The sequence below is a fragment of the Trichosurus vulpecula genome, chromosome 6 (genome assembly GCF_011100635.1).
Source record: "Trichosurus vulpecula isolate mTriVul1 chromosome 6, mTriVul1.pri, whole genome shotgun sequence".
NCBI classification, from domain to species: Eukaryota; Metazoa; Chordata; class Mammalia; order Diprotodontia; family Phalangeridae; genus Trichosurus; species Trichosurus vulpecula.
Genome location: NC_050578.1, coordinates 269,111,562 through 269,122,543, shown reverse-complemented (window position 1 = coordinate 269,122,543; position 10,982 = coordinate 269,111,562). Strand labels below are relative to the sequence as shown.

General features: G+C 39.3%; 1 protein-coding gene across 1 annotated transcript; it reads right to left on the bottom strand.

The window, feature by feature from the left end:
* Nucleotides 1-500: 500 nt before the first annotated feature.
* LOC118854442 (olfactory receptor 1013-like) lies at nucleotides 501-1,424 on the bottom strand. Its single transcript, XM_036764800.1, has one exon. The coding sequence runs from the start codon at nucleotides 1,422-1,424 to the stop codon at nucleotides 501-503; it is 924 nt and encodes a 307-aa protein (XP_036620695.1).
* Between the last annotated feature and the right edge of the window lie 9,558 nt (nucleotides 1,425-10,982).

Below are 10,982 nucleotides of genomic sequence, written 5' to 3'. Positions count from 1 at the left end.
AGCTCATTCAAATCTCACAAAAATCTTGTGAGGTATGTGAGTTTTTATAGTTGAGGAAACTGAGGCAAGGAGATTTTAACTGATTTGCCCAGGATCACACATTAAATGTCTGAAGCCAAATTTGAACTCTGAAATTCCTGACCTGACCCCAGGTCAGGAAAAAAAAAACTGTTGTAAACTTAAAAGACATGAATTTTTTTTTAATGAATTGGTGGGAATAGATAATAACTTAGGTCCTTCCTACTTTAAAATACTTAAGACCACAATAAACAAAAAGGAAGTAATTGAGTCTCCTTATATCCTAAGACATTAATAAATGCATTTAAACAGGTGATGTGTCAATACAATATAAAGTTTTAAAACTAGAGATATAGAGTTACTTATCTATTCTGAAAAATTATTTTTAATTTTTTTTAATTTTTGAACAGAAAACTATGATGAAGAATACATATATGTTTTTTTTACTTCCTTTTCTCCATTACAACATCTATTTAGAAAATTCATAATCTGTCTCTCATTTTCCTAAAGGCATCTTTGACATCTCTATTCCTGAGGCTATAAATCATTGGGTTTAACATGGGCATTGCAATGGTGCAAAACACAGACACAATCTTATCCCTCTCTAGAGTGTAGCTAGTACTAGGACGGGAATAAATAAAGAGAATGGAGCCATAGTACAGGGTCACAGCTGTCAGGTGGGAGCCACATGTGGAGAAGGCTTTAAGTCTGCCCTGGGTAGAACGAATCCGCAAAATGGCAGCAATTATAAAGAGGTAGGAGGCCAGGATGAGCGCAGCGGGAGTGATGACATTGGAGGTTAGTATGAAATAGACCACAACCTGGTAACTGTCCTTCACATCACATGCCAGCTTCACCAGGGGGGGCAAGTCACAAAAGAAGTCATCAATAACATTATCCCCACAGAAAGTCAAGGTGAATGTTTCACTTGTAATGATGATGGAGTTAATGAAGCCTCCAGTATAAGAAGCTGCTACAAGAAAGGAAGATAATCTTGGGGACATAGCCTGAGTATAGAGCAGTGGCTTGGAGATAGCCATGTAGCGGTCATATGCCATGGTGGCCAACAGGTAACATTCACTACATGCCAGCCCAGCTGAAAAGAAGAACTGAGCTAGACAGCCAGCAAAGGAAATACTCTTGTCCTCAGAGATACATGTCAACATGATTTTAGGGGTATAAACAGTGGAATACCAGAGATCAAGAAAAGACAGGTTCCCAATGAAGAAATACATGGCTGTGTGGAGCAGGGAGTCTGTACAAATTAACATAATCAGAGTAGTGTTTCCAACTACAGTTATGCAATACATTAGAAGGAATACCACGAAGAGGACCAGCCGCATCACAGGGTCTGTGGTAAAACCCACCAGAATAAATTCAGTTACAGTGTGATTAACTTTCTCCATAGCCGCAAGGAGTATAAGCAGAAAAAATTCCTAGGAATTAAACCATTTTCAAAGGAGAAAGTTTGCTTTGGGATATATTGAGATCCCTGGCAGAGGTCATTTTGGGGAAAATTTATGTTCACTTATTGGGGATCTTGGCCAGGTTGTATTTGATGTCTTCCAACTCTTCAGTTCTGTGATTCTGGGTTTCCATGTATCTGCCGGAGAGCAAAAAGAGTAACTTAGAACAATCATGGCCAGCGCTTTGGAGAAGCTTAAACGGAAGATGAAGGAAGAGAAAAAGAGAAAGTGGTTGACAAGACAAAGCAAGCTAACTAATATAAGGTAAGTGAAATATTAAACAGCAAACTAAAATTGTTAGAGTGAATTGGTGTATGAGAAACATTGGTAGATTAAGAGGGTGATTTTTGCCAGGCTGAAGAAGAGGTGGAGTATGGCTATCAAGTTGCTGAGACTATAGAAAGGAAATTGAGTGGGGATGTGAAGTTATTGAGAAGTGATAATTCACTAAATAAGCTTTTGCCAGGTTCTTAGGGTTGACATATAAATACACGCAAAAATTTTTAAAAGCTGAAAATATGAAGATGTTGCCATTGAAAAATATACAGAATAGAAATTGATGGGAAAACCTAATTAAATAGTTAGAGAAAAAAATATTTGAGAATTTTTTTCCTAAAGAAGGGGAAAAATGCTCAGGGGAGGAAGAAGCTGCTTGTCTCCCAAGTAATGATAGTTCTGAGCTGCAGAAGCAAACAGAATGGGTCGAAGGTGTTTACTAGTTGTTGTTGATTGATTCTCACAAATATTCAGATAGCTACTTTCAGTCCAATAAAAACAATAGAAAAGTCTGCTTTTATGCAAGGCATAGCAAAGAATTTCCTAAGACTTATCAACATGGAAGACAACTACCTAATTCTAATGATTCATGTGGGCACAAATGATACTTCAGTAGGAAATCTTGGACAAGAATCCATGTAGACAGGCTGTGTTTTCCTCACTTCTTTGTACAAAAGAACAAAGTTTGGAAAAGAGAAGTATCAATTTGAGAAATGAAGAGCTGGCTAGGAAGTCTCTCCAGCTCACAACAGAGGCTTGACCCTTGACTTCTCTTTCTCTCTCATTCTCCCATGTGCAATACGTTTCAAGGTCTGTTTGCTTTACCTTTATAACATTTCACATACACCCTCTGCTCTCCTCTGACTGTGACACCACTCTGCTTCAAGCCCTCCTCATCTTATTCTTGGATTATCCCAATACATTGCTGCTTGGTCTCCCTCCCACAAGTCTTTCCAATGCAAATCCACTCTCCACTCAGCAGTCAAAAGAATTTTCTTAAAGCACAGGTCTGACCATGTCACCCCTCTCAATAAAATCCAATGGCTCCCTATCACCTGCAAGATACATTCTAAAATTTGCTATTCAGCACTAGAAGCATTTCATATTTTTGTCCCTTAAATGTCTAGTCTTCTTACACCTTGCTCATCTCTGTGTACTCTGTGATGCTGTAACACTGGCCTCTTTGTTCTTGTTCAAATAGGAATCTCCACCTCCTGACCTGGCAAGTCCCCTCCCCTTCTCTGCCTCCTGGATTGAGACTGTCTTTTTCAGGTTGCCTGTGCTTAGTTCAGTGCCTGTCATTTATTTCTGAGAATGTAATATGCATTATACCTTATGATGAAAAATTCCTGGCCAGCAATAAAGTATACCTCACAAAAAATGGTAAGAATTATTTTGTCAAAAATCATGCAATTTGAATTAAAATATCTTCAAATGCAAAAGAATGGCGGAGGGAGATGACTCCCTTTGTATATCATCCAAGTTAGATACCATAGAGTGACTACAAAAACAAAGTCCAGTAGAAAAATACATGGCCTTAAATGTCCACTTTGAAATGTCCAAATCTTAGGCAACAAACAAGAAGAAATAGATGCCATGACAAAAGGGGGCAAATTCAAACACGCATTTGTGTGTTTGTGTTTTCTGTGTGTGTGTATACACACATATACACATACACATATACATAAATACGCACAATGTGTGTGTGTGTGTGTATGTGTGTGTGTGTGTGTTCTCCCACTGAGACTTGATGGGATGGAAATAAAGACATGAAAATCCAAGGGAGCAAGAATGATGGAAAGTTTTGGAATGAAATTCAGTGCAGAACAGATCAGAGAGTCATTGGAGCAGACTACAAACCACTTGGACAGAAAGAAGATAATATTGATAGAGGATTTCAATTGCACAGACATTTAATGAAAGTTTCTCTTCATTAAAAACAGAGAAGCTAATAAATTCTTGACTTGTCTTAGTGAAGATTTCATCTTTCAAAGGTGGAGGAACCAACAAGGAAAAACTATGTTCTGGGTGTCATTCTCACTAATAGTGGGAAATAATATTAATAAAGAAATTATTTGATCCGTGGGAGGAAGAGAAAACTTCAAAGAGTTATGACTGCCCTCTGGATTTAGGAAAGTAAATGTCAAAGGGTTCAGAAAAAAGATTGATAGGATCCCATGGACTAAAATATGCCAACAAGGAAGTTTGCCTAGGAGGTAAAGAAGGTGATTAAGACTTAAATTTTGAAGATGCAAAGGAAAATAATTCCAGTTAGGAGTCAGTCAGTCAATAAACGTTTATTAAGTGCCTACTAAGTGTCAGACACTGTGCTAAGCTCTTGAGACACAAAAAGGAAAAAGACAGTCCCTGACCTCAGAGAACTCACAATTTAATGGGGAAGACAACATGCAAATATTACAAATAAGCTCTACACAGAATAAATGAGAAATAATTAAGAGAGATTAGAAAAGACTTCCAAGAGAAAAGGGGATTTTAGTTAGAACTAACAGGAAGTCAGGAAAGGCAGTAGGCAGAAATGAGAAGGAAGATTATTCCAGGTATGAGGGACAGCCAGAGAAAATGAGATTCTCATGAATAGACTCATATAAGGAAATATATATTGTGAAAGTATACACATATATGTATGCATGTTCTCTCTAATCAATCTATATTCATCAAAGAAATATACAAAGCTGGAAGTAACAAGTTAGATATAATAGAGAGCAAAAAGGAATAATAATGTTAACTAAATATATATAAAGCTTCAGGTTTTACGGATCATTTTACATGCATTATCTCATTTGATGAATAGAATGCCATGGCATCATCCTTCAAAAATAACCTCCAGACTACTAAACTTTATATTGGGCTGAAGATAGTAAGGGAAGTAGTGTACTAAGTTCTAAGGGCCACAATTTTAAAAGTATGTTGATAAGCTGGAGAGCATCTGGGAAGAATAAAACCAGGACGTGACAAACAGAGAGTCTTTATCATACGAGAGTCAGTTAAAGGAATTTAGGATGTTTAGCATGGAGAAGTAAAGACTCAATGGGTGTACGAAGTGGACATGATGACTGTCTTAAAGTATTTGAAGCACTATCATGTATAGGAGGGGTCATGTTTGTTCTGTTTGCCTCCAGAGGATCAAATCAGAAGTAACAGGTAGAAATCACAAAGAGGACAATTTAGACTTGTGGTCAGGAAATATTTCCCAGTAATGAGAGCTGTCCAAACATAGAATAAGCTGCATTAAGAAGTAATGGATTGGTTCATTTTGGAATAAGTCAAACAGTGGTTAGATGACCACCTTGCAAGTATATTTTTTGTGCAGATTCATTTCTTGAATGTGTCAAACTACATCTCATTGTCTCTTTCTCCTCTAAAATCCTGTGATTGAGTGATTTTGTTGTTAGTTTCATACCAACATTTCACTCCTTTTAAAAGAATATTTCATAGCATGGCAACCAAACTTCACTCATTTTGCAACACCCACAAAATGTTCTGAACACTATCACAATTGTGAGAAATTTTCACACAGTTCCAGCCATTTAGAAATAGATATCATGCAGACATCAACGCTTAGGATTCCGTGTCAGCAGAAACAGTTTCAGAGCTAACAGCATGATAGTCAGTGAATAAATGTTCTTTCAATTAACTTGATTGCCTCTATAAGAAAATGTTGAAATGGGGGGCGGAGCCAAGATGGTGGCTGGTAAGCAGGGACTAGAGTGAGCTCCATACCGAGTTCCTCCAAAAACCTATAAAAAATGGCTCTGAACCAATTCTAGAATGGCAGAACCCACAGAACAGCAGAGAGAAGCAGGGCTCCAGCCCAGGACAGCCTGGATGGTCTCTGGGTGAGGTCTATCCCACACGGAGCTCGGGGCTGGGAACGCAGTGGAGCAGACCCCAGCCTGAGTGGCGTGGACCAACAAAACTTGGAGTTGGGCAGATGGGGCCCCTAGCACCCTGAATATGTGAGCTGTGGCAGTTAACAGACCCCCTTAAACCACAAACACCAAAGACTTCGGAGAAGGTTAGTGGGAAAAGCTGCGGGAGTGGAAGGAGTTCGCGGTTCGGCTTCCAACCCAGGGGGCAGTGGAGGTGGGGCAGCTACAGTTGCTGCTGCTTCTGGCCCCAGGCCCACCTGGTGGGAGGAATTAAGTGGTGGATCAGAGCAGGAGTGCACAGCCTGTTGAAGATCTAAGCCCAGCCCGGGCTGGGGGTTCTTGGGGGAAAGAGTAGTGCTGGTGTGATAGAGCTGGCACCTCCCCCCCAAATGTGGAACATAGAACTCGTTAGTCTACAAGCAGTCATACCCCACTGAAAAACTCAAGGGTCAAGTTAGTTGGTTGGGAATATGGCCAGGCAGCGAAAGCACACCCAGATTCAGTCTCAGACTTTGAATTCTTTCTTTGGTAACAAAGAAGACCAAAACATACAGCCTAAAGAAGACAACAAAGTCATAGAGCCTACAACAAAAGCCTCCAGGAAAAAAACATGAACTGGTCCCAGGCCATGGAAGAGCTCAAAAAGGATTTGGAAAAGCAAGTTAGAGAAGTAGAGGAAAAATTGGGAAGAGAAATGAGAAGGATGCGAGAAAACCATGAAAAACAAGTCAATGACTTGCTAAAGGAGACCCAAAAAAATACTGAAAAATACACTGAAGAAAACAACACCTTAAAAAATAGATTAACTCAAATGGCAAAAGAGCTCCAAAAAGCCAATGAGGAGAAGAATGCCTTGAAAGGCAGAATTAGCCAAATGGAAAAGGAGGTCCAAAAGACCACTGAAGAAAATACTACTTATAAAATTAGATTGGAGCAAGTGGAAGCTAGTGACTTTATGAGAAATCAGGATATTATAAAACAGAACCAAAGGAATGAAAAAATGGAAGACAATGTGAAATATCTCCTTGGAAAAACCACTGACCTGGAAAATAGATCCAGGAGAGATAATTTAAAAATTATTGGACTACCTGAAAGCCACGATCAAAAAAAGAGTCTAGATACCATCTTTCAAGAAATTATCAAGGAGAACTGCCCTGATATTCTAGAGCCACAGGGCAAAATAGAAATTGAAAGAATCCATCGATCACCTCCTCCAATAGATCCCAAAAAGAAATCTCCTAGGAATATTGTTGCTAAATTCCAGAGCTCCAAGATCAAGGAGAAAATACTGCAAGCAGCCAGAAAGAAACAATTTGAGTATTGTGGAAACCCAATCAGAATAACCCAAGATCTGGCAGCCTCTACATTAAGAGATTGAAGGGCTTGGAATGCGATATTCCGGAGGTCAATGGAGCTAGGATTAAAACCTAGAATCACCTACCCAGCAAAACTGAGTATCATGTTCCAACAAAATATGGATTTTCAATAAAATAGAGGACTTTCAAGCTTTCTCAGTGAAAAGACCAGAACTGAATAGAAAATTTGATTTTCAAACACAAGAATCAAGAGAAGCATGAAAAGGTAATCAAGAAACAGAAATTGCAAGGGACTTACTAAAGTTGAACTGTTTTGTTTACATTCCTACATGGAAAGATGATGTGTATGATTAACGAGACCTCAGTATTAGGGTAGCTGAAGGGAATATGCATATAAATATATATGTTTATGTATATATAGAAGTGAATGTGTATGTATGTATATATCTATGTGTATATGTATGTATGTGTATGTATGTATATATATATATATATATGTGTGTGTGTGTGTGTGTGTGTGTATATATGTAAAAGAGAGAGAACAGACACAGGGTGAGTTGAAGATGAAGGGAAGATATCTAAAAGAAATAAAATGAAATTAAGGGATGAGAGAGCAACATACTGAGAGAGGGAGATAGGGAGAGATCGAATGGGGTGGATTATCTCGCATAAAGGTAGCAAGAGGAAGCAGTTCTGTGGGAGGAGGGGAGAGGGCAGGTGAGGGGGGAATGAGTCAACCTTGCTTTCATCAGATTTGGCCTGAGGAAGGAATACCATACATACTCAGTTGGGTATCTTACCCCACAGGAAAGAAGGGGGAGGAAGATAAAAAAATAAAATAAAAGGGGGGGATGATGGAGGGGAGGGCAGATGGGGGTGGAGGTAATCAAAACAAACACTTTGGAAAGGGGGCAGGGTCAAGAGAGAAAATTCAAGAAAGTGGGATGGGTTGGGAAGGAGCAAAATGTACTTAGTCTTTCACAACATGAGTATTGTGGAAGGGTTATACATAATGATACACATGTGGCCTAGGTTGAATTGCTCGACTTCTTAGGGACGGTGGGTGAGAAGGGAAGAGGGGAGAGAACTTGGAACTCAAAGTTTTAAAAACAGATGTTCAAAAGCAAAAAAAAAAAACGTTTTTGCATGCAACTAAAAAATAAGATACACAGGCAATGGGGCATAGAAATTTATCTTGCCCTACAAGAAAGGAAGGGAAAAGGGGATGAGAGGGGAGGGGTATGATAGAGGAGAGGGCTGAGTGGGGAACAGGGCAACCAGAATATATGCCATCTTGGAGTCGGGGGGGGGTAGAAATGGGGAGAAAATTTGTAATTCAAACTATTGTGAAAATCAATGCTGAAAACCAAATATGTTAAATAAATAAATTTAAATTAAAAAAAGAAAATGTTGAAATATTTCTCTTTTTATGTCAGGCCTTTTCATAAAGATAATTTTAGTGTAAAATAAACTTTTAAAATACCTAAATCAAGAGATAAATGATAGCACCAACATTTGCATATTATGTTTGTAAGATAAATATTTCATTTAACTTTGTGGAACTCATTTCTGCTCTTAGGCCCTCAATATATTCATCTGCAAAATGATAGAGTCTGGTAGGAGGGTCTTTATGGCTCTTCTGTTATAACGTTCTATGAGTCTATAATTTTATGTTTCACACATTATTACACCATACAGATCTGTTAATATTCTCAGCGTTACTAATGTACCTTATTTTCAGATAGTCAACAGTTGAAATTTCACTAATTCTGAATGGCTTCATTTTTAAATATTTGAAATTAATAGATATTTTTTCCTTCTAGTAAAGTCCTTCTGTAATGTCTATTCATGATGCACAGATCTCTCTAGATTCTCAAAGCCTGTGACAGTAAAACAACAAAGTTATCAAGGAAAGAAGTAAGGATAGATGGAGGGAGGGAAGGAAGGAAGGAAGAAAGGAAGTTCAAAGGTAAAAGGGGTTGGTGCCGACCCCGGGGCTGTCAGGACCCTAGCACTTGGCCTGTTTCCTGGGTAAACCAGACAGGCTTAGTAGGAGTGGAACGGCAGGCAAGCCCCTGTAGTCATCCTACACATGCAGGCAGAGTCTGTCCACGAGGGACTCACAAGCCCAGAAGGAGGGACCCAGCTGGCCATTACCTGATGCTCTTGAACCGTTGCCCAGCGCAGTGCTTTGTTACTTTACTTACTGGAACATCTTTAATACTTTACGGGGATATCCTGCCTCGTGTCTCACGTAGCTCATACAGCTCTGATACCATCTTGCAACATGCCTGAGCATTCCCATACCCTTGTAGATATTGTAGTGCAACAACCCCCCTCGTTCCCATACCCTTACAGATACCACCTTGCAACAGTCCTGATCTTTCCCATACCCTTGTAGATTCCATAGTTTACCATACATTGCAACAATCCAGATCCTTCCCACGCCCATACCGATACCCATACCGGAACAAAGTGCAACAATATACCCGTACTGCAACATTTCTATCCTGTCCCTCTGCAACATTTCTGTTCCTTCCCATGCCATCATCCTTACACCCATTGGCCACTTGCTTATGCTCATGTAGTATAAACCCTATAAAAATGGATGATTTCTCCCAATAAATCGGAGTTTCTTCCATCCTGATTCCCGCCTCATCATTGCGTGCTGAGACAGGTCCTTGGTGGACAAGGACCCCCAGAGGAGAGGAAACCCCCAACACAAAGGAAGGAAGGAAGGAAGGTTAGGGAGCATCTTTCTCTAATGTCACTAACTCTAGTCCCCATGAGGATATTTCCCCTAAAGATAATCTTTTGAGAATCATTCGATTAGCCAAGCTTATATACTTTTTAGAAATTGTTATTTACAAAGGTAGGGCAGTAAGGATAGTAAATACAAAACAAAGAGAGAGACAGAGACAGAGACAGAGACAGCGACAGAGAGAGAGAGAGAGAGAGAGACAGAGAGAGAGACAGAGAGAGACAGAGAGACAGAGAGAGACACAGAGGGAGAGAGACACACACAGAGAGAGACACAGAAAGAGAGAGAGAGACAGAGAGAGAGAGAGACAGAGAGAGAGAGACAGAGACAGAGACAGAGACACAGAGAGAGACAGAGACACAGAGACAGAGAGAGACTGAGAGAAAGAGATAGGCAAAGAGATAGATACAGAGACTGAAAAGTCAATGGTACTCTCTCCCAAAGAATTCAGGGGGAAATGGTTCTGAGCTTAAATAATTAATGTGACAAAGAGGAACTCACTGCTCCTGGTTACTGTAATCTATCTTTTCTTCTCCCATTTGTGAGATGCTCAAGAATGTCCCCTTCACCACAGTGAATATGTTTCCATTTGTCCTTGACTATTCATCCAGACAGTGTCATCAATTGATCCAGGAAATGCACCTAGAACATTGGTGGCATGATAGTAGATCAAACATCCTAAGAACATTTGAAGCCTGCATAGATGTTCTCCAGCCAAAGATGTAGTGAGGGCAGAGAAAGAGACCAAGACCAAAACTGGAGTGAAGGTTTTTCCTTTTCTCCAAAGCGGGTCATTCTCAGGGGATTTTGCCAAACACTATACTTATTCTAACTTTTCAAATAACTCTAGTTCTCTAGATTGTTTATTTGCATGGCAGGTTCCCTTGATCTATCCAAATATGAGTCTTCTGTAATATCTCTCCAGTTCAAAAGATTGTTTGCCCTTAATCTAAAGCCTATGATCTTACTTAGTTGAAGTACCAAGGCTAAAGTGCAGTAGAGTTTGGTGGTTTTGACCTCAGTCTGGCATTGGTATTTTGCATTTGCATTTCTTCTTGCATGTCACATACACCCTAAAGAATGTAAGCTTTTTGAAGGTAGGGATTTTTTTTTAAAAAAAGATTGTTTCCCCAATACCCAGCATTCTATCTCTAACTTGCACAAAATGGACAATAGATGATTGTTGACTTAACTTGCACATTATCAGTATATAATAAATATATGATGAATTTTTATTAGAGTGATCATGATCTTT

What these genes read in the sequence shown, in the direction of transcription:
- LOC118854442 (XM_036764800.1), bottom strand. Translation starts at nt 1,424, where the DNA reads ATGGAGAAAGTTAATCACACTGTAACTGAATTTATTCTGGTGGGTTTT.